Source organism: Gekko japonicus, unplaced genomic scaffold (genome assembly GCF_001447785.1).
Source record: "Gekko japonicus isolate JY-2015 unplaced genomic scaffold, Gekko_japonicus_V1.1 scaffold772, whole genome shotgun sequence".
NCBI lineage: Eukaryota > Metazoa > Chordata > Lepidosauria > Squamata > Gekkonidae > Gekko > Gekko japonicus.
The window spans coordinates 198,194-222,029 of NW_015177031.1; the positions used below are offsets into that span (position 1 = coordinate 198,194).

At 43.5% G+C, this 23,836-nt stretch overlaps 1 protein-coding gene across 2 annotated transcripts in view; it reads right to left on the reverse strand.

Moving 5' to 3' along the window:
* The window catches only part of GALK2 (galactokinase 2), an 83,613-nt gene extending 62,141 nt beyond the window's left edge, over positions 1–21,472 (reverse strand). The window contains exons 1-5 of one of the 2 annotated variants that reach the window (XM_015427932.1): positions 21,309–21,472; positions 19,309–19,397; positions 17,431–17,554; positions 12,158–12,248; positions 2,470–2,616 (exon numbers count right to left, since the gene is read on the reverse strand). In XM_015427932.1, coding sequence (XP_015283418.1) covers positions 2,470–2,616; positions 12,158–12,248; positions 17,431–17,554; positions 19,309–19,397; positions 21,309–21,361 — 504 coding nt within the window. In that variant the 5' untranslated portion in view covers positions 21,362–21,472. The remainder of the gene's footprint in view (positions 1–2,469; positions 2,617–12,157; positions 12,249–17,430; positions 17,555–19,308; positions 19,398–21,308) is intronic. The other variant, XM_015427933.1, reaches the window with a different exon arrangement.
* Between the last annotated feature and the right edge of the window lie 2,364 nt (positions 21,473–23,836).

The window sequence follows — 23,836 nt, forward strand, 5'->3', positions numbered from 1 at the left end:
TGTCAAAAACAGAAAGGTGAAAGGATTGGCTTTAGAAATGGTGACAGGATGATAGAGACAGCATGCCTAGACAGACAGCTCAGCAGCCCAGTAGGTTGAATCCTTGCTATTTTTCTGGCTATGCTAGGAAGTTTTGGAGGTGGTTGAAAAGCTACAGACACGATGACCAGCAGAAAGTCTGGCGCGGAGGTGAATGAGAAGGAGCAATAGTAGGGTAATGAGGTGAGAGAAGGAAGAACCAGAGAAGGAGAGCTTTTCTATTATACTTTTGCAACATGTCCAAGCCACTTTCTATGGAATACCTCAGGTTATTTAGGAAAAGTGGTGTGCACATGTATATAATTCCTGACAACAGCCCTGAAAGGTAGACTGAAGTCATAATCTCAGTATTACAAAACAGGGCTATACAGAGTGATACCAACTTCCCTAAAGCTACCCAGACGCGCCGTTTGATCTGGTGTCGTCACGCTTCAGAAACGGATTTTATATGCTCGATCACACAGTCAACATCTGCCTCCCATCCCCAGCTGTTGGTTTCCTGCTCAAAACCGTTTTAACCCAGAGTATTTTGTTACCAGGTCCCAAAGTGATGTTTTCTCAGCTCTCCCATTTAAAGCTGCATTTCCCCCCTGTGTGATCACTCCTCCGGTGTCAAGCCACTTCCGGTTTAAACCCCCTCCTCACTCGAAAGCTGCCCAAGGCTTCCGCTTTCCGACCGCCATTTTTTTTAATGCGTTGGCAGTGCGCACATAGGCGGAGCTCCACTACCATGTTTAGAAAACCGACATTTAAACGGTCACTTGTTTTAGAGTTTAGATGAGTTTGGGATCTCACGGAGGCCATTTTCGGGTCAAACTTTTAAAGGGAAGTCTTTTGTTGGAGGGGTTGGATTGATTCGCCCTGGTGGTTCTGCGCATGCGCCCTGATAGTTTTGGGCCCCCCCATTCTATGGAGGGTCACCTATTCACATGCACAAACTGAGAAAAAAATTTTAAAACCCGCCAACGCACACTCCCGCGCATCGGTAGTGTAGACGTCAGGGAGCGACGTGACTGCTCAGTGAGGTGGAATAAGGGAGGTAAGTGTGATTGCGATTATCCAGATCAAATATAATCCGGTTAGAACCAGAGCATTTTAACCCGCTCCCAGCACGCCGTCTGACCACACCCAGTGAGTTCATAGGCAAGGTGAAAATTTACCCTTCTTTATTCACAGCCCACTCTTCTAACTACTACGCAAAACTAGCTGGATAATGTCTTCAGCACTGCAACTGGTTAGCACTGAACATCTGGCTGGAGGGGCGCCAATATTTTCTCTACATCATGGTGCATGTGTAATGGCATTTAAAAAAATATATACTGCAGGCAAATTGAGACAATATGTTGTTACAGACTTCTAAACAGATTAATCAGAGGCAACATAAACTGCTTTCTGGATTTACTTTTAACAGCAACAAAGTATGCTATTGTTTTTTAAAAAATAAGCTAGAGCCAATGTTGATTTTTTTTTAGTTTCAACTGTGCAATGCCTTTTGCTTTTGAATCCTCACCGCTTTCCAGTTAGTTTACTGAAACATAACACAGAGAGAGTGAGACGTAATCACCTTTTAAAAAAAACTGAAGCAGGATTCAAATAAGCTCTCCCTTAAACGACAGAAGACAGCTAAACTATTACAAGGATTTCTGGATAAGGTATGGGATCCTCTGGAGCACCAATGAAGCACTTTTAAGTCACAAATGCACAGGCCCCATTAATGCTGAAGAGCTTAGAACCAGACTCTAAGATGTCTAGATTTTTACAAGAAACTGCCAATCCTTTTTATTTTTTCCTCCTTAAACATAGGAACTAGAAACTTAGTTTTTCTTTGACTTTTTTTTTTTTTTACAAAAAAGGAAAGGTGAAATTGCATCCAATTCTGCAATCTGCAATCAAAACTGTACACACAGGGAAGATATTTTAATACATGGAAGAATTTCAGTAAATATTGTTTCGTCATAGTGTTTTTGAAGTAATGTAGCCTCCAATCAGGCACTCTCTGATCTGGTAATCACTGTACCCATGGTAGAGTATCTGTTTTATAAAAACCATCTCTGTTATCAGTTGTGATCACTACAGGCTCTAGAGAATCCCCTTCACAGATTTTCAAAACTAATATACCAGCTCTACAGCAGAGGATAAAATTTCCTTTGGAAATGTAGTCTATGCACTTCAGTTATGTATGGCTAAGTTTCGCCTGCAAAGACAGAAGTGGCTGGGTCAAAACACAACTTTTAAACAATAACGTTCCTTCTAATCAGCAACTCTTTCCTTGTCAGGCAAAAACCTTGCTAAAATTTGTCCAAAAATGTTTTCCACTGTGCACTGAGAAAACAATTCTGACTTTAATGTATATGCACATTAACAACATTGTCTTTTAACATGTGTTTACAGATAACGCTTTTCTTCTTCTTTGTCTACCTTGATTTTTACCTTTGAAAGAGTTTTTCCATTTGCCAGAAGGGTCACAAGTCCTGCACAGCACACCAAAGCACTGGAACTGGAGAGACCAGAACTTGCTGGGATGGTCCCTTCTACTAGACAATTCATTCCACTTGGCCTGTCAAGACTAAAATGGTCCTAACGATAAGCAAAAAATAAGTACAAATCAGAGAGGCACTGAAGAAAAATCTGCTTTTCCCCCATTCTCAACATAAAATCAATTCTCACCTTATCTCTGCAGCAAGTTTAAAAATGGAGCATGTCAAAAAAAAATTATTCCCACATTTTCATTTTATGCCATTTGTTGTTTAGCCTCAATAGGCTATAATTTCTTTCCATCCAATTTGGATGAAATTTTCTCTCACCCAAGGGATTGTTCTGGCCATATTTCAAAGAATTGGTCCAATTTTTACAGGCAATGTTATGTAAAATACATACCAAAAGTAAAAGATCTATTTTAATGCTTCTTGTCGACTTTGATTATTGATTCTGTCTTGTTGATGCAAGAATTCCATTAAGGATCAAATGTGTCGTCCCCCCCCCCCAGTTCATACTAATTGGATGAGTAGATTTCTAAATGTTATGTCGTCCACTTTTTTGTTAGATTTACAAGCCTTTCCTTTAATTGCCTATAAAACTGGGATCCATTCTCCTTTTCTGAAATCTGGCTGTAGTGCCCCCTTGGGTGATGGCCACAGCGCCTGAAAATGGCGTCCAATCTGGATTAAAAAACAAGGACATTAACGTAGGAAATGTGTTTCCTATTGAAACGGACAGAAACAAAAAAAACTTAATGGGATTAGTTCATGCATTCTGATTTTTATTCGTTTTTATTTCAAAGCTAATGAAAACAAATGTGGCCTTTTCAGCTTCTTTCTTTTCTCCCCATTCATTTTGACATGAATGTACATCTCTAGCTTGGAACACGGACACATCAGATCTGTGTTTGCACTCACTGGAGCAATGTGGTATCAGGAGGCTAATTCCCAGAACCTTTGGCTGCCGGGATTCAGACTGAGTCACCACCTAGGTCTGGCCAAAGGAGGGAACTGTCAAGCCTAGCTAAACCAACGACAGAAGCTTTCAGTAACCACAAGCCAGAATTAGTGAGGTAACTACTCTTGACCCCTACAAAAGCTTCCAGGCCCAATCTTGCTCCAGAACCTACAAGAGGATGGACACTTGTTCCATTAATCTTCACTTTGACTTCACCTCCATTCCCTCCTCATCAGGGGTAGATACTGGCAGCCACTTTCTAACTGAGCCAGTTCCCTGCTCCCAGTACCACAGTCATAGAATCATTTCTGTGGCACCAATAAACCAAGCAAACAGTGACTTCCAAGAATCGTGGGGGGTGATGCCCCCCCGGGGTCATTTCGTAGAAAAAGAGCTAGGGGAACTCATTAGCATAACTCATTAGCATATGGCACACCCCCTGACATCAGGGGCCCGGCGGTGGACCTGCAAGGCCAGCAGGAGTGCGAGGAAGCCCCGCCAAGGCCCTCCCTGGCCCCAGGCAGGCAGGGGTGGGGAGAGGCGGGGAGGAAGCAACTTACCCTCCCTCTTCTCCTGCCTCCTCCTGGCTGAATGAGGGCTGGAAGCGGGGCGGCCGGAAGCAGGGGGCGGGGCTTCGTCATGTGCCCCGCCCCCTGCACCTCACCCGGGGGAACTGTGTTCCCCCGCGTTCCCCCCGAAAAAGCCATGGCTCCCTGCCCCCCCCCTCCCACTGTCACCACTCCCAACCCCCAGGCCTGGCATGGCTCCCAGTAAAGCTAGCATCGGGAAGGTTGAGGGATTTAACCCCACATACGTCATTTTCCCCCACAGGGTTTTAGATTTTTTTCTGCAATCTGGTGGGGGGCTAAATTTGCAAGAAAAACTTCCTGCTGTGCATTTGGGATTTTTTAAGTCCATGGATTTAAGTATCTGCAGATCAGGATACAGTTGGCTATTAGGTATACAATATTCATGTATGTTATTTATCCGTCACATTTGGATCCTGTCCTTTTTCCAGGATGCTCAGGAAACATACATGATATTTTCCTCATCCATTTTATATTCACAATAATCCTAAAATAATTCACAATAATCCTAAAAGATAGGTTAGGCTTTAAAAGTTATGACTGGCCCAATATCACACAGCTGAGTGGGGATTTGAACATCGTCTTCCCTGATTCTCATCTTGCATGCTAACAGTTACACACTGGCATTTGGATTTATATCCCATGGACTGCCCATAAACCTCTCCTTGTCTAAAAAAAGATCTTTGGCTGACTGCATATGGCATTCTGGGGAACTGGTTAACATATTTTGGCTTTTGAGTTTGAGGCTGCTGGCCCCAACAGCTTGCCTGCTGATCTTATACTGGGAGCCTGGGATTCAGAAGAATTACTTTATAGGATAAGTGCCACAGACCACTTAAGCTGACTTTCTCCCATTTAAACCAACGGGACTAACTCAGCTTAAGGGTATGTACTCCAATTTCCGTAAAGTTTGGTTTGCCTTTTCATGCACAGTATTGGAATCACAGAGTGTGACAAACAGCGCCCATATGCCCAAAGAGATTCCAACATTTGAGATCAAACAGATATCAGATTTATCATCCTTGTTGGTAGAGTTGGAGGGAAATTAATATATATTGGAATCAGATGAGAACTGCAGTTGGCAATTGCCATTTCATTACTTGGCAGCAAGTGTTGCTGGACAGTGTGATATAATAAGCACTTCAAATGCTACAGATGACCTTTCCTTTCTAAAAAAAAAAATGGCAGAAGTTATTTGAAGTTGCTTTGGTTTGGATGACAACAAATGAGTCTGTATTTTTAGAACAAAGCTGTGCATTTCAAATATTTATTCCTCTTTCAAGATAGCTAAAAATAGAATGCATACAAAGAAACAGACCCATGCAAAAGGTTCATCTAGCTATAGTATCCATGTGTAAATTAATGCTAGGGAAAAAGTTTTGATTTTATTTCTAGCCAATGGTCTGATTTTTCTTAATTTTTTGGAAATAAGCTCTTAACGCACATTTTGTAGGAAATGGATAACACTGGCATGGGGCCCTGAAATAAAGCAAAGGACTCTAGTAGGTTTTTCTTCATGGTAATAAGGACTAGAAACATGTTTTCATGGAAGTCTTAAGATCAGAGGAGATTCTCTCCATGCCAAATTCTGAGCCACGCAGCTGGGAGATGCAACAAACACCTACACAAACTGTTCCAGAGATTCAGATGGGTAGCTATGTTGGTCTGAAGCAACAGAACAAAGTTTGAGTCCAGTGGCACCTTTAAGACCAATAAAGTTTAATTCTGGGTATAAGCTTTCGTGTGCATGCACACTCCTTCAGATACAGTGAAACAGAATTCCTCAAGGCTTACGTATAGGTAGATGGGGGGGGGGGTTAGTTGCCAGGATGGGCTCATTACAGTTAACAAACACATGTGAGAATGCAGTTGGAGTTCATTGGCACCTTAAAGACAAACAAAGTTTAATTTTAGGTATAAGCGAGAACTGAGCAATTTAGCATATGTAGTGCAATAAAAACCCGATATTTCTGTTAAGCCCTGGGGTTCCATTGTCCTGAGTATTGTAATAACTTGTAATTCAGCAATCTCCCATTCTAGTCTGTTTCTGAAATTCCTTTGCAATACAAGTCCAATAAAGCTATACTTATTGCTCAGTTACTTATGCATCTTGATTCTTAAAGGTGCCAATAGATTCAAACTTTGTTCTGTTCCAGAGAGTGTTAGTGGACAGGAATGCTAGGCTTTTGGCCAGGTTAAACTCTATGGTTAATTTGGCCCTGCTAACAGCTATTTCACTAGTGCTTTTCAAGTTAATTTGTAGTTGTTTCCATGGCCCCTAAGTGTACACTAAGGCCCCACTGGTGGACCTCCTGATGGCACCTGGCATTTTTGACCACTGTGTGACAGAGTATTAGACTGAATGGGCCATTGACCTGATCCAGTATTGGCTTCTCTTACGTTCTTATGTTCTTACAGGAGGTGGTAGCAGCTACAAGCATCAATGGCTTCAAGAGGGAACTGGATAAACACATGGAGCAGAAGTCCATCAGTGGCTATTAGCCACAAGGTATAGATAGGACTGCTCGGTCTGGGGCAAGTGATGCTCTGTATTCTTGGTGCTGGGGGGGGGGCAAAAGTGGGAGGGCTAGTGTCCTGGCCCCACTGGTGGACCTCCTGATGGCATCTGGTATTTCTGGCCACTGTGTGACAGAGTGTTGGACTAGATGGGCCATTGGCCTGATCCAACATTGGCTTCTCTTATGTTCTTATGTTAATGCGATCAGTCTCGATTGCATAGATTCAGCAGCTTCCCATGCTACAATTGTTAACTTACAAAAGCATACCACTTCAGTTTCTGTGTATATCTTTCTTTGAGCCAGGAAGTAGACTGGCTTACCCCACAGAATATCCCAGTCAGCCATCTCATGCCTTCACTTGCCATGTTTTGCACTGCTAGAGGCCAATGAAACAACAACTCCTTCTAAGGAGATTTGGAGTGGGGGGGGGGAAGCAGACTGGGTTATTTCCGCCTAAGGATTTCTCCCTTCTGGGAACTGAAAACAGAGGTGGGGAAAACCCTTTCACAATCCTAGCATCAAGTTTTGGGAAACCATCAATTGTTGTAAACAAAGCTGAAAATATTTTTGATTCCTAGGAAAGAGAGACTTAAAAAAAAACCCTTTTCTCCTGTAGATGGAACAAACTATTGCCAGCCTTTTTACAACCACATAGGAAACAACTTGGAGTCCTTTCTTCAATGGCTGGGTGACAATTTAAGACAAATTCCCATAAATCATACTACAAATCTTGCTAGCCTCTTGCCTCCCTTCTTTTAATAGATCTACCTGGCTTTTATACCTAGGAAAGTCACCCACAAAGTCAAGCTGTCATTCTTTTGTCATAATTACACTTCAAGAAAAGTGAAACAACTTTTTTTTTGCTTACATGTTCATCCTTCTCTCTTAACTTAGTGGAAGAACACATGCTTTGCAAACGCAAGTTCCTAGGTTTAATCCAGTTTAAAGAATTTTAGGGAGCAACTCTTGGGAAAGACCTTTCTGTGTATGAGACCCTGGAGACCTGCTTGCCAGACAGAGTAGCCAGTACAGAGATGGATGGACTAAAGGTCTGTCTCGGTATAAGGAAGCATTTTATGATCCAAAGAGAATCTCCTGAGATATTACAAATTCTAAAAGGTAGGTCCAGTTGGTTATCTGTGTTGGTCTGAAGCAGTTGGTCTGAAGCAGTACAACAAATTTAGAGTCCACAAAATTTAGAGACCCACAAAGGTTTATTCAAGGTGTGAGCTTTCGTGTGCACGCACACTTGATCAAATACAGTGGAATGGCAGGCAAGGGTCAAACTTACAGCCAGAAAATGAACAACAAATTAACATGCAACATGATGATGATCATTCTAAAATTCTAAAAGGATTACTAGACAAAGGCCCCGGTCACACAGGCAGGAAAATGCGGGGGGGAAGCGTGGCTGTTTGCCCTGGAGCAAAATAATGCGCAGCTGCGCAATCAGACGTCCCATCGAGGTCCCGTGGTTAGGGGGGAGGTGCTGATCACAGGACAATCCTGCGGCGCGGCAAAGAAGTGGCCTCCCTAGCAAAAGGCTCTGGGTTTAATCCCTTCCAGGGCTGCAGAGGAATGCAACGTGTCCTCCGTCCAGTCCCCTCCAGGAGGAGCTTCAGCTGGGTCGCCCTCCCGCCACGCCTCCCCTGCACCTCCCCCTCTGCCGCCTGGTGCAGAGAGTTCCTCTCGAGCAGGCCGAGCCAGGAGTGGGGGGGGTATGGAAAAGAAGAGGGGGCTGTGTTTGTTTTTAAACAAAGTGTGCGCATGCACCGTTGGGTGCTTGTGCGCATCCCGTGGAGACTTGAGGGAAAAAAACCTTTTAGCGATGGCCTCCCCCCCCCCCTCTGCCGCCCGGTGCAGAGAGTTCCTCTCGAGCAGGCCGAGCCAGGAGTGGGGGGGTATGGAAAAGAAGAGGGGGCTGTGTTTGTTTTTAAACAAAGTGTGCGCATGCACCGTTGGGTGCTTGTGCGCATCCCGTGGAGACTTGAGGGAAAAAAACCTTTTAGCGATGGGACATGGGCGGGCACCGGATGCCACGAACTACCACCAGAAACGCGATCAGGCACCCGCCCTTGCCCCGCGGTTTCCGGAAACTAGTACCTCGGAGGTACTAGTTTTTTACCCTGCATCTTCGGCGGGAAGCCTCGGGTTTGCCACAGGAGCTCTACGCTTCCCAGATGTGGTGCTGTGATCGTGCCCGGAAAATCCGCCTATCTTCCGTCTCTGTAGCGTGGCTAATGCTCCATGTGACCGCAGCCCAAATGTGGCTCCATAAGGAATCAAACAGAGCCGTTTAAAAAAACAGTATGAAACTGAGGTAGGATGCTCGAAAAACCAGTATGTGAAGGGAATGGTAGGCAGATATTTTTATGGGACTGAAGGGCTTCTCAGAGATGCTTTAGAGGAAGGGAAATTATAGACATAAACAGCTGCCAGGAATCCAGGTGTGAACCATGTTCTGATTGATGCCAGTACACTAAAACAGCTGCACCAGGAGTCTCTTCAGCATGTATCTTTTTTGTTTGTTTGTTTATCACTTATTGTGAGCCGTCATGTGTGCCAGTTCCCAATAAAGGAGTTGCAACAACCAGTATTTAGGCTGCTGAAGCTTTATGGATGCCAGTATTATACATGTCAGTATTATACATGTTGATGTATCGGTCAATTCGTATACTTTCAGTTATGTAAACAGGCTTTCTTATACTGGATCTTTTGTTGATCTCTTTCTCTGAATTTTGACATAGTTTGGCTCTTTAATTACCAAAGGTTGCTGACCCAGAGACCCATACTATCTCTAAACTTCCATGCTCAGAGATGGTATACCTCTAAATACTAAATAATGGAAAGAATCAACAGAAACTGGCCATTTTCATGCCTCACTTGTGGATTTCTAGAGGCGTCTGGCCAGCCTGCTAGAAACACAATGCTGGATTGTCATTCAATCCAGTAAGGAAATTCTTATGTATTAAAATGTTTCCAAGAAAAAAAGTTTATCACCTCTAAAAGCCCCATTTATTTTACAAAGTCTATTTTCCCCCTGGCATAATATCAACATTAGGCAGCAATGTCTAGAGAGTTCTTTCCCATAGCCACAAACAATACCTCTAGCTGCACATGTTCTGTTTATCATTTTAAATTACACTTCCTGCCAATTGCTTTCTTAGACATATAAACTATTAGCTGAAATGCAACTGTTGCCAGTGGACTTCCATATAGAACATGAGACAACAAGACAGAGAGAATGGATAAATCCAAGTCACATACTAAACCAGAAACTGACCGACAACATTGCCTTGAAAGTGGGACAGGCTTGCAAATTTATCACACAATTTTCAGATGAAGAGAACACGATTCCAGATTCAAAACTGAAAATGGACTTTGCCAAACTCTGCAGCACTTCTGTTCCGAAAGGAGAGCATGTTTGGTTTAATATAAACAGAATATCCTCTTAGATTCTCTTGGAACCTGCACTGGCACTTTAAACAGATTTCATTGGGTTTGTTCTTTCAAGCACTATTGTGAATGAACCTCCTTTTTTATAGAAGAAGAGTTGGTTTTATACCCCACCCTTCACTACTTGAAGGAGTCTCAGAGTGACTTACAATCACCTTCCCTTCCTCTCCCCACAACAGACACCCCATGAGGTAGGTGGGATTGAGAGTTCTGAGAGAACTGTGACTCACCCAAGGTCACCCAGTGGGCTTCATGTGGAAGAGTGGGGAACCAAACCCCGTTCTCCAGATTAGAGTCCGCCACTCTTAACCACCACACCAAACTGGCTCTTGCAGGGACAAATCTCCTGAGAAGGCTTCCCAGAACCAAACATCTAAATTGTATGGCCCATCTTAAATGAGTAGCCATGTTATGGTAAACACGACTGACCCGCTCTTGATTAGCTTCAGAATGAAGTCAGGAAGTAGAGACAAGGAAGAATCTGGACTTCACAACTTCTTCAGGAACCAGTATTTGTGGCATAGCAGCTAAGACACAGAACTATGGATCGGGTTGTAGTTCTGGATGGCCACAAACCACTCAGGAGCAGGCCACAGTCTTCCATACCCCCACCCCTCTGTCTTCTGGGTTGAAGTCCCCCCCCCTTTCTTCTTGTTAACTTCAGCCATAGTTGAATGTCCTCAGTACCTAGAGTTAATGCTAGCTAGATCTCATCTTTAGCAGAGTTTATAGGCCCCACTTCATATACTGGTTCTGACGAGAATCCAGATAACAGCCTGGAAATCTCAGTTGTCGGTTCACATGTTCTGAGGAAGCAGGAGAACATGTACTTACTACATTTTTGCCACAAAATTCTTCCAGGGGCAGGCTGTGCTTCGGCAACGAAATCACAGATCAAAATTGAGGATATCCTGAATATTATATTAAGGCTGCGGTCACACGGAGCATTAGCCACGCTACAGAGACAGAAGATAGGCGGATTTTCCAGGCGCGATCACACTGCAACATCTGGGAAGCGTAGAGCTCCCGTGGCTAACCCGAGGCTTCCCGCCGAAGATGCGGCGTAAAAAACTAGTACCTCCGAGGTACTAGTTTCCGGGCAAGGGCGGGAATCTCATCGCGTTTCCAGTGGTAGTTCATGGCATCCGGCGCCCACCCATGTCCCATCGCAAAAAGGGTTTTTTCCCCAAGTCTCCACATTTTTGCCACAGAATTCTTGCAGGGGCAGGCTGTGCTTCGGCAACGAGATCACAGATCAAAATTGAGGATATCCTGAATATTATATTAAGGCCACGCTACAGAGACGGAAGATAGGCGGAATTTCCAGGCACGATCACACCGCAACATCTGGGAAGCGTAGAGCTCCCGTGGCTAACCCGAGGCTTCCCGCCGAAGATGCGGCGTAAAAAACTAGTACCTCCAAGGTATTAGTTTCCGGAAACCGCAGGGCAAGGGCGGGCGTCTCATCGCGTTTCCAGTGGTAGTTCGTGGCATCCGGCGCCCACCCATGTCCCGTCGCAAAAAGGATTTTTTCCCCAAGTCTCCACGGGATGCACAGAAGCACCCAACGGCGCATGCGCACACTTCGGTGATTGCTGCTGTGATTGCGCCGCGCTGCTTCTTTGCCACGCCGCAGGATTGTCGTGTGATCGGCATCTCCCCCCGAACCACAGGACGTCGGCGGGACGTGTGATCCGGCAGCCGCGCGTTAGTTTGCTCCAGGGCAAACAGCCACGCTTCCCCCCCCCGCATTTTCCGGCCCGTGTGACCGGGGCCTAAGTCTGTCACATTTTTATCTATCCTTTCCTCCAAGGAATTCAGGGTAGCATACACAATTCTCTCCTCCTCCTTCTATATATATATATTGCTCTTCTAATGTTTCAGCTCTGCAAAGTCTGTCACAGCCTCATTGAAAGAAGTAACTGTTTAAGGTCTAAAACTCAAGAGACAGCTATGACATACTGTTTAGGGAGGTTGTTACAGCTTTGATACTTCATGTGGGCAAATATTTAATTAATACATTTTAATCTCTAAAAAAGATCTTCAACCTAACAGTGGAAATATCCAATATTCTTTTAAACATCAAGTTTATAATAATGATGCATACAGAATTTAATTTACCTCAATTCCTTTGAATCCACACAGGAAGTAGTTGTGCCACAAAGGTTTGGTCTGATTAATCTCAATGCTGTTAGCATTAGTACTAAAATCCCTAGAGAATAAAACACAAGGGAAATATAAAGTCTACAAAACTGGCAATAGGTTTCAAAATATAAATAGCCCACTGCTGCCATCTGCCGGTTGGCAAAACAATCACACAGCCATATTCCTCAAGAATTCAGGAGGGTAGCCGTGTTGGTCTGAAGTATGCACACAGAAGCTTATACCCAGAATTAAACTTTCTTGATCTTAAAGGTGCCGCTGCATTCAAACTTTGTTCTATTCCTTAAGAATGTTCAGTAAAACATTAGAGAAGTCCAGTGAAAACTTCAAGACTAACAATTTATTCCATCATAAGCTTCTGTGAGTCTGACAGCGCACTTCTTCAGATGGTCACCAATCTCATGCTGGAATAAAAGTTGTTAGTCTTTAAGGTGCCAGTAGACTTCTATATTTGCTACCCCTCTGGAACAACAAAATAGTCCTTGCTCTTTCCCCCCACCCCACCCCACCTATTAAGAGTTCAATGGCCTGAAATGTAATCTAGGGGAAAAGCAAATTAGGAAGGTTACCATGGTTATGTGCTCTTCATGGACTTTGTGATGAGCTTTTAATTAGCTGGCTCAGGACTGAGAGTTTTTAAACACCCTTTGTTGTTTCCAAAGGCTTTTGCATTGACAAGCAGTTGATGATGTGATTTTGTGTAATTCCGTCTGTTGGTAACTGGCTTACTTTTCTTCTGCTTCACCATAACGTGTTTTATGTTGATATTTTATTTTTGAATTCTTAGATGCCAAAAGAGCCTACCAATGGGATGGTTTGCAGTGTAGTTACCGTCACGCCAGTAGTCTCTCTAAGGAACACGGGAACTATCCGGAGGCGTGCAGGGCCCTGCACTACCCATTGTCCATCTGGAGATTACAGTGGTTATATTCTGCTCACGATGTGAACTGCTCCGTACATGGGGGGGGGGGAATTAGAGGGAACACTGCCTCACACCCCACCCCAAAATATCAAGGCTGCAGCCTGCCCTCCTCACTAGGAAGAGGTGTCGGAATCGGACCCTTGCCCGGGTCATCGGGCCATCATACTTAACTGTGGTTCTCTGATGTACATATCTATGCTCTGTTATTGCTTCGCCAGCTTCTCCCTCCCCACTTGTAGTTCCCAAGTTCCCGTTTAGCACCTGCTGGCATTGTACCAATCTGTCTGTCCTCTGACATTCCTGAGGAGGGGGCGATTGAGACATGTCTGTGTGAACTTTAAATTACCTGCGCTTGTACCTCTGTGAAAGGAAGCATCCTCCGCAAAGGCCAGAGGGAACTTTCAACGTTTCTCATTCTCATGGCCTTGCGGAGAGACTCAAGTGATAACATTCACACCGTCCTAATTGCACTGTATTAACCTGTCTATGCACTATGTAATCATGACGTATGAATGAAGGCTGCACCAAAGGTCTCGTAGATTCCCACTTTGTATTATTCCTTAGCTCTGTCAAGAAGTTCAACTGCACAGCAACTAAATCAGTTTTCTCAATAAAACCTGTAAAAGGACTTATTGCGTCGGAGTGGTTTCTGAAGAAGCTGACAAGAGGGCTGCTGGTAATATTTTCTCAAACCTACAATATCTGCTATAACCCTTATGACAGGCAAAGCATCTGTGCCTGATAACTAGATGAAAAGCAGAAAAATTTTAGAGTCCAGTGGGCACCTTTAAAATCAACAAAGTTTTATTCCAAGTATGAGCTTTCATGTTCACGCACACTTTTTCAAATACATTGGAAGGCCTTCCAATTTGTTCTACTGGATCCACCTGGATCTATCTAGATGAAAACAAGTTATTGTGAAGACAACAAACTTGCTTATAAGTCATACCTTTTTAAATGAAAAAGGACCTTAAGTTAGTCTCCACCATGCAAAGACTCAGTTGTGCATACGGTAGCTAAAAAGGGATCCCCCCCCCCCGATCCTTTAAGCTTAGTAAGGATGACAGCAAACTCTAAACACCTACTATGAACCACAGGAAATTTTGCATGGATAAAGCTCAGCAGTCAAAAATTTGCAATATTATTGCTTTGAAGGAAGAATGTTTCTTTCAACTACAGTTTTTGGTCTGTTCTCATTCTTTACATAGACAGAAATTCTTATGTTATTAATTTAAAAATCTGTGTGTCCCCTCCCCTACCCCCAATTTAGGTAGGGCAAAACTAGTTATCTACTTGTATCCTACTTTTCTCCCCAAAGGAGACCCAAAGCAGCTTACACTAGAACAAGGAGAATACAGTTAGCGAACTGTTGTAGGTAGCTGCAATTATGCAACCCACACTGCTAAAATGTAAAAACTGTAAAAGGGACTTTACCAGGGGCCCGCTAAATATTATTTACTGCCATCTCTCTGATATTGCCAGTACATAATAATTGGGAGCAGGCCTCGTTCACACTAGCCTGCCTTCCCTGCCTACTCTCCGTTTGCTATCTGTCATATTTTTAGTCCAACTTTTGGGCAAAGAGTTCAGGACTGCATTCATGGTGGTTCTTTCTACACACACACCCCACTCCAACAATCCATTCAACAACTCTGCAAGACAGTTTAGGCTGAGTATGTGTGACAGCACTCCACTCAGGGAATTTCAGGTCTTCAGTGGGGATTAAAACCTTTCTCTCTTGCAGCTCAACAGTGTCATGACTACAACACACTGGTTCTCCTCCTTGTGAGGAAAGGGGAGGGGGACCCACATTTAATCTTAAAGGGCTAGGGGAGATCCTACAAGCAAACAACCATGGGGTCTCTCATTCTGAAAGCTCACCTTTCACCATGAGACAAGGAACTGAAGGGGAAAACAAGCCTGTGCTCTGCTCATGATTTCTTCCCAGGGAGAATACAGGAACCAGGTTTCCAGATAGCCCAGATGGGTTTTTCCATGCATTTTAATGTCCCCAAAGCAATTTGGAAACCACACAAAGGAGAAGTTACTCCTGATGGAAATCGTTGTTTGTGCTAGGAGCTGTTATTAGTTGTGATGGAAATCAAATTTGCAGCCTTCTGCTTCCCTCCCTCCCCAAAATAAACACAGTTCCTGTTTCTTCACTGCATTTTTCTTTCTTTTAGAAACTCAAAAACCAAACAATTAAAAAACATGGAGCGATTATCTGGTAATATATGCTACCCTCTGGAATAAAATCTTATGCTTTTGGCATACTACGAGGATCTTTGAAACCACTTTTAAACCAAAAACTGAAAGAAGCATTGACTTCTAAGCTGGCACATTCAATTCAGATGTCCATCTGAAGACGCATGCCAAATGCGGTTCATTATAATTGGGGGAACAAATAAAGGAATTAGAGGGAGGAGGGAGAAAAAACTATTTCCAATGGGAACAAAAATCTGACACTTTCATTCTGCCCTGGAAATTACTGACACATGCCAAAATCCTATTAGATAGTTCCCTAAAGCAGTCATTCTCAATTTTTTTTAAGTGGGAGCCATTTCCTGTGCTTTTTCTGGGGACTCATTTGCAAAGCAGCTCCATGCTACTTTCCCCCCTACACCACACAGAACATAGAGATCTCACATTAAAAATATAAACTTATTACATGTTAACGATTGTTTAGTATTTATAAACATCTAGCTCTACTGAGCAACAAAGGCTACATTTCACAGGCATTTTCCACATTATGCAGAGGCTAAATTTGCTCTAATGTATTTGGCCCAATTCTAATGCTTCTGAACTAATGACAAGTCATGGTTTGTGGGAAGTGAACGAGCCTTGGAGATTCTCAGGTTTGTATGCTTCCTCCTCACACATGCGGCAAGCCATACTCTCCTCCTGTTATGTCTGCATCACAAGGAATAGTTTTCTCTACAAACTGGCATTCCAGGCTCTAGCTTTACTGAGAGAACAGCAAGCCACCATTTGGGTTTGTGGTGTAACAACAAACTTTTGCTCATTTTGACAGTGAAGTCTTTCATTCCTGTTCTATGCATGAAGGGAGGAGTGTAGTAGGGTGCTAGCATGAACATTCCCCACCCTCAGTTCATGCCTCATTATATGTGAAGCATGCCACCAAATAATATTTATCAAACTGCACATAGGTACCTGGGTACAAATGCACAAACTGTGGTTTATTAACAAAGATAAAATAAAATTCAAGACTGAAATTGGCCCCTGGCTAGCAGGAAAGAAACAAACTGGAATCTGTCAAACTTTCCAATTGAGACGTTGCATCAAATTGGGGCTGATTCTAAACCAAGAAGTCTCCAATCTCAGTTTGGTGCATAAAGAGAACGAGGAAGGGAGAGTGTGCAAACCTGAGAAATTCCTGACTTATTCTCTTCACAAACCAAATATGATTTGTTTGTTCACCAGAATGTAACTTCTCTTACATACTTTAAACAAATACCCTAACTATTTATCTGACACTTCTTGGGGGTTTTTCTTTATTGGTTGCAACTTTGTGCATTAAGTCTTTACATTCTGAAAAAAATTAAACTCCCTGAAGGATGAGGTCATGGTAGCAAAATGGCCAAGCGAATTTGGGCCCTAGTCTCAACTAAATGTGTTCAATCACTTGATAAAAATCCATGAAATAAATAGAAAACTTGGGGCTATTTTTGGGCAGGAACGCACAGGAACGGAGTTCCAGCTGGCCTCAGAGTTGGCCATGCCCACTACAGCCAAAACCTCTGCGTGCCTGGCTACAGAGGGACGGCCTGGAGAGTGACACACACCCCGGTGACTCCGAGGCAGGTGGGCCAGGGGCCCCCTGGAAGGATCGGGGAGGCATTTAAATGCCTCCTTGTGCCTTCCCTGGTTTGCCCAAGGGTCGGCTTGCCCGGGCTCCCTGCAGCCGCAGGGCAAGCCAAGGGAAGGCAGTTTAAACTGCCTTCTCTTCTCTTCAAGGGGGGGGGCTTGCCAAGAGAAGGCAATTTAAACTGCCTTCCCCTCCCTCCAAGGGCCGGCTTGCCCAGACTCACCGCAGCCGCGGGTCACCCGGGCAAGCCAAGGGAAGGCAGTTTAAACTGCCTTCCCTTCCGGGGGGGGGGGCTTGGCTGGGTTCCCCGCAGCTGCGGGTGCCCGGGCAAGCCAAGGGAAGGCACTAATAAGCTGCACTAATGAGCTGCACTAACAGGGTGTGGCCTAATATGCTAATGAGTTTCTGCTGTTGAGTATGGCCTATTATGCTAATGAGTTCCTGCTGGAATTTTTCTACAGAAAAAGCCCTGAGAATACTTACACGTATGAAGGGTTTTCATTGGCCAAATGGATAACTGGTGTACTTAAAGGTTCAGCTGCTATAAGTATATCTTGCTCTATAGCCATTGGAAGCACAGAGTAGCCACAATAATCAATATGCTCACCTTCCAAAAAGAAAACAGAATATTAACCTTTTAAAAACTCTTTTGGGGCATCTGCAACAGCAAAATAACCCCCTTTCGTTTCAATAATTGCCGCACAGCACAGTTTGCTCATGAACTAGACCAGTGGTTCCCACCACAAGCCCCGCTGGGCAAGGGCCTTGCCCACTTCCCTAAAACAAGGAACAGTTACCACACTGGGGAACATTTGTGCTCAGAAGAGCCACAGGTGGCATGTCAAAGAGCCACATATGGGCCCTGGGCCTCTGAATGAGTATCACTGAGTAGTCAGTACCAATCTCAATAGACCAGCAGCTCTGATTTGGTGTAAGGCAGTTTCATGTGGATTTTTCTTTTAGGGATGGGGCTGTGGTGCCATGGTAGAGCATCTGCTTTACGTGCAGAAGGTTCCAGCTTCAGTCCCTAGGCATCTCCAGTTAAAAGGATCCAGGTCTAGGTGGTGTGAGAGTCCCGCACCTGAGAACCTGCACAGCTGCTGCGAGTTACCATAGACAAAAATGACCTTGATAAACCTATGCGTCTGGGTCAGTATCAACACAGTATGAAAAGAGCTCTGGTTGAGAGCTTGGCCATCTAGCTCAGTATCTCAGACACTGATTTTTACCAGCCCTGCTTTCAGATTTTTCCCCCACTGCAGATGTCAGTAATTGAATCTTAGATTTTCTGCACATAAAACATGTGCTGAGCTGTGTGGCTCCCAAAAATGCCAGGGAGTCCTGAAACAGCAATTTTACCACTGAGCTATGATAGTACAAGTATTTGGACCGAGCTGATAATAGTTGTTCTGTATTTTATATTACACCTGTTAAAATTTGATCCTGCTTAGCTAATGGTTGGCTCTGTTTTCTGCTGGTGCTTGGCCTGGCAGTTTATAGTGCTGTATTTGTCATATTGTTTCAAGCTGTCATATTTAGAAATTTATTGAGAAATTTTTATTCCACCTTTCCAGAGAATTGAGTTGAACTTGTCTTATTGAAAGCCCTGTTAGTGTTTTTTGGTTTTTTTACTGAAAGCGAGGATATCCATTTTTATAATAATAAATACTGAGCTAGATGGACAAATGGTCTGACTCAGTAAGAGTAACAGATTATGAGGAAGCACTTTGTGTACACTGTAGAGGGTCCCAGGCTCAGTCCCTGCCACCTCCATTGTTCAATGCCAGTTTGGCTCTAATCTGGGAGAACCGGGTTTGATTCTCCACTCCTCCACTTGCACCTGGCTGGATGACCTTGGGCAAGCCATAGCTCTGATAAGAGCTGTTCCTGAAAAAAGAGCAGTTTCTGTCAGAGCTCTCTCAGCCCCACCGACCTCACAGGGTGTCTGTTGTGGGGAGGGGAAGGGAAAGGGGTTTGTAAGCCACTCTGAGACACCTTTGGGTAGTGAAGGGCGGGGTATAAATCCAATCTCTTCTCTTCATTGGCAAATAGCCAAAAAGACCTTTGCCAAATGCTCTTAAAAGCCACTACCAGCAAGGTAGACAGCACTGTGCTGAATGGAACAATGGTGTGATCCTGTTAATGGCAACTTCATAAACCAACAAGTAAAGATATTTGTGTTAACCAAACTACATCTCTTGTGATTTCCAGGGATCTTAGTACAACTATGTGGAACATAAGCTAAAACCACAATATTTATTGTAGCTAGTGACTTCACGTGCATGGACATGATCATTAGTGTTCATACCCATATTATACACTGAATGTCCAGAAACCCCAATATGTATATCCCATTTTTACCTATTAAGTTGACACGCCCTGGTGCTCGAGCATAAAACTTGGGAGTTGACTTAAATTTAGAGACAAACGTCTTCTTCAGCTTCAACAATCTGAAAAGCAGGTTGGAATGTTTAATTATCTGTAGGCAATGTTCAGTTATTTGTAGGCAACTTCTAAAATCATCCAGAGGTAAAATCAGGCAGGGATAAAATTCTGGCCCAGTTTAGTAGTATGAAACAAATGGGAGCTTTTATTCACATACACAATTTCTGGATTCATACCTCGTCCTCATTGAGAAGAACAGGATTAATTGTGTTTTTAAAACAAAGATTATAATATTTAAAAAGGAGATCAGTAACCCATCTACACCCCTGTAATTTGGATTTTAAAAAAAAGATTGGGTATAGACTTTCAAAAGTCACTTGATGACTTTGGGTACTCTTATTCCCCATGCAGAGGTTCCACAAAATTATTGATTTTAAATGAATTTGTTGATGTTCTTAATGACTCTGGGTATTTTTTAATGAAATGCTATTTTGTCTTCTATGTTTCAGGCACTGTCCATCACTTCAGGCTTGGTTACCGATCTAGTTGGTTTGTCTGACCTATGACAAGTTTAAGAGGGCCCCATACAGCATTACCAAAATGTGATGTTTTCTAACGTTTTTAAATGTAGAGGCACCTCATAATCTGAAACCCTAAAAGGTAGTTTACTTAATTGGGTATACATCCAGTTCTGTTCCCAACATTTTGTGACTAGCACAGCATCCAATGGCAGTCATTTTGTGATCTGTCCCCATGGCAGCCGTTTTGTGGTGATGTCCACTCCTTTTTGTCAAAATTCAAAAAACAAAAATTCTGCATAGGACAGGCTCACCAAGATTGGGGACCACTGCAGTACAGGGCCCAATTTAAACTACAGGAACTTATCACCCATACATAGTAACTGAAATTAAAAGGCTTGGTTTGCACAGGCAAAAGAATAAGGCTGTAAAATGCTGAGGCGCTAGACTGGATTGCTCCACTTCAGTCTGTAGGTGATATGTCCACTGCTCAATGCATTAAAAAGCTACTTGAATTTTAAAAAATAGCACAGTAGACTTGAAAGTTCTACCTCTTTTCTTAGTGTGTTCTGTGATGGTTCTGTTTACAGGGGAGTCTGTAACAAAGAGGCACATTCACAAAATAGGAGCCCCCCCCCCACCTGCAGTTTGAGGTGGCACTGTTCATTCTATCACTTCAGCCTTTTACCACCTCATTCTCCCGCAGGCCTTAATTGTAAAACGCACTTGCTAGGTAAATTCCCTTGCACAGTGTTTCTGAGTAAACACAGTGATACTTTTGAGTAAATATAGGATGAGAACTGAAAGCTGGGAGGGGCAGTTAGATATTACAACGGGAAGCCAGTTTAAAACAAGAACCAGTCCATCTGAATCTTGTTTTAAACTGGCCTCTTTTTAGATAAAGATGCAAACAAAGTTTTGATGTTACAAGCTGGTGTCTCTTTGTAACATCGCTTCCATGCTCCCCAGTTTTTAGTAATAACTGTTATCTGATTAATTGACGAAGTGAGCTCCAACTCATGAAAATTTATGCTGGAATAGGTGCTGGTAGTCTTTACAGTGTCACTGAACTCCTGTGTTCAATACCTGGTAGCATCTTCAAAAGACATGGTCTGGTAATATCATTGCAACAATCCACCAATTAGCCTGAAAGAGGCTGCAAGAACTTGTGTCGTGTTTTGTTCCTACAGGACTGATACGGTTGTCCTTCTGGAAGGGACCTGCCTTAAGTGATCCTGGGTACACACTGTTAACTGTGCGCCAGGAAGCAGAAACGGAACTTCCAATTACGCCTAAAGCATTTTAAAAGAAATCGTTCCTCTGCAGTACGAACGGCACCGACCTTAAGATGCAAACTTTCCTTCTCTCTCTCCCACTCTCTCTCTCTCTCTCTTTTGCACAAATAAATAACTAAGTCTGACTGAAGGGAAAGGGGGGGAAGAAAACAGCCAAACGCACCTGGGTTCTTCCACCAGCTGGACCGAACGGGTGGGGGGAACATCCGTGGCCATGTTTAGCGTTTCTAAATGCTGGACACACAAACAAATTGCACCCCTTCTAGCTGCCCTGCAAATCTCTAAGGCTAATATCCTGGAGCACAGACGCGTTTTCCTTCCGGCATGGACGCTAAGAGCAGCGAAATCCCTCCTCCTCCTCTGACGCTTCCTCCTTCTGCTCCCCGCCTCGATCCTCTGTGTGCGGAGCTTCTTGCAATCCGGACCCCTCCACCTTGCAAAATACCGATGGGGGGGGGGGACACAAGCAAGTCCCCCCGGATCAGCCTTTTGAGCGGGTGGCGGGATCTGCTGGCGCTAGTCTTTGGCTTCCCCTCTTATTGGGAAGACGTTAACTTTTGCTGGCATAGCCAGCAATGCGACTCTTGTGTTGAGAGTGATCAAGATGGGTAGCCGTGTTAGTCTGTCTGTAGCAGTAGGATTGCAAGTAGATAAATAGGTACCACTTCGGTGAGAAGAAGGTAACAGTGTTCCGTGCACCTTGATGTTTAGTCATACCGGCCACATGACCACGGAAATGTCTTCGGACAGCGCTGGCTCTTCGGCTTTGAAAGGGAGATGAGCACCGCAACCCTAGAGTCGGATTCGACTGGCTTTCGAGCAAGGGAACCTTTAAGAACCTTTACCTTTACCAGTAGAAAAGAGCCATAGTCCAGTAGCACCTTAAGGACTAACAAAATATGTGGCAGAGGAGGCGCTTTCATGAGTCACTGCTCACTTCTTCAGATACTTGGTGAGAAAGATACCTGGTGAGAAAGATGATATCTGTTTGTACCTGTGCAAATTTCTTCATAAAGTTGACGGATTTCCATTCTGTATGGGAGCTTTCGTGAGTTACTGCTCACTTCTTCAGATACAGAATGGAAATGCATCAACCTTATGAAGAAACTTGCACAGATATAAACAGATACCATCTTTCTCACCAGGTATCTGAAGAAGCGAGCAGTGACTCACAAGAGCTCATACTCTGCCACATATTTTGTTAGTCTTTAAGGTGCTACTGGACTCTTGCTCTTTTCTACTGTGTTGAGAGTGGTTGGCTCTGCGCATCTTTCTAGTTGTTGTTTGCAGTTTGTAGTTCATTTGTTCTTGGGTGGATCATGGGAGGACCTTGGCAGAGACTTCCTGAGTTAAAGTTCCATCCCTGACCTTCATTCCCAAATACAGATAAAATTGCCCTCCTTATCTCTCATTTCCCTCTCTGGTTTTCCCACTCATGTCTTGTAGGTTTAAGGCAGAGTCCTGTATGCTTTTGCCTATATCACTCTAAGATACTTTGTACTGATGGTGATGTGAAAATGTATAAATTCTTTTTGGACTGCAGCTTAAGATAACAATAGGTATGGCCATTTTATAACTGTAGAACTCCAGTTGAGGACAGGCACCTCTTTGGAATCAGATGCCACTACATGCACACCTGATTTCCTCTCTGTTAGGGCGGCCACCTCCTTTCCTGACAAGGCTGCTATACTGTTAACAGTCGCCTAACACAACTGAACAATTCATGATGTAGCTTTAATTGTCATGGAAAAGAATTTATCTTAATCATGCCACTGTTAGCAGCCCAGAAGACTAAAAAAAAGCTGGTGACACTATCTGACACTAAGGTACTATCAGTGGTAAATGACCCTCCCCCTCAATTTATATGTGTATTTTGTGATGGAGAGGGAATTTTGATACAACAATAGTGATATGATGCTAGTTACTCCAGTCTGTAAACAGTGTATGGCCTTTTTATCTACAACCAGCATCAGGATGTAAAATGTTTTAAAGTAGCAACTTGGAGAATCAGCCTCACAAATATGTTCTGTTTCCTTTAGAAAAGAGTACTTCAGCAAGCAACAGTGGAACATTTTATAATGCTACTACATTGTGCAAGGCAACTCAAAAGAATGTGTCCAATCAGATTTAACATCCTTAATGCCAGTTTAGAGTCTTGGGTTGTTCTCATTTTTAAATGCCTAATTGTTGTGTGAATTATGCTAAATGTATCTGTATAGAATCTGTAGACATCATAAAGCTACTGAAGGTTACAGGTGTTTTTTTTAAGGGTTCATTTATGTAAGAGAGGGAAAATGGTCATGTGAAAGTAAGCATTCAGAGGCAATACTAGGAAGGATGGGGAAATATGGTGGGGAATTCTGTCCCATCCCCCCAATGTAGAAGCTTCTCAGTTGCACTGAGAACGGGAAATCATTCCAATGTGGAGGCAACCAGATTCATGGAACCATAATGACTGAAGGGAACCTCCACATTCAGAGGCAGCCAACCACCAAATACAGGTGGCTAGGAGGCAACAGGCCTCTATGCCCTGTTAGTTGTCCCTGCAGCACATCTAGTTTAGGATTCTGGACTACTGGTCTCATCTATCAAGGCATCTCTTAAGTTCACTCTCATAGTGTCGCATGCTTTGTGTAAAATGAAATATTATTTTTCTCGATCACATGGGAGGTTTAGGGAGCTCCAAATTGC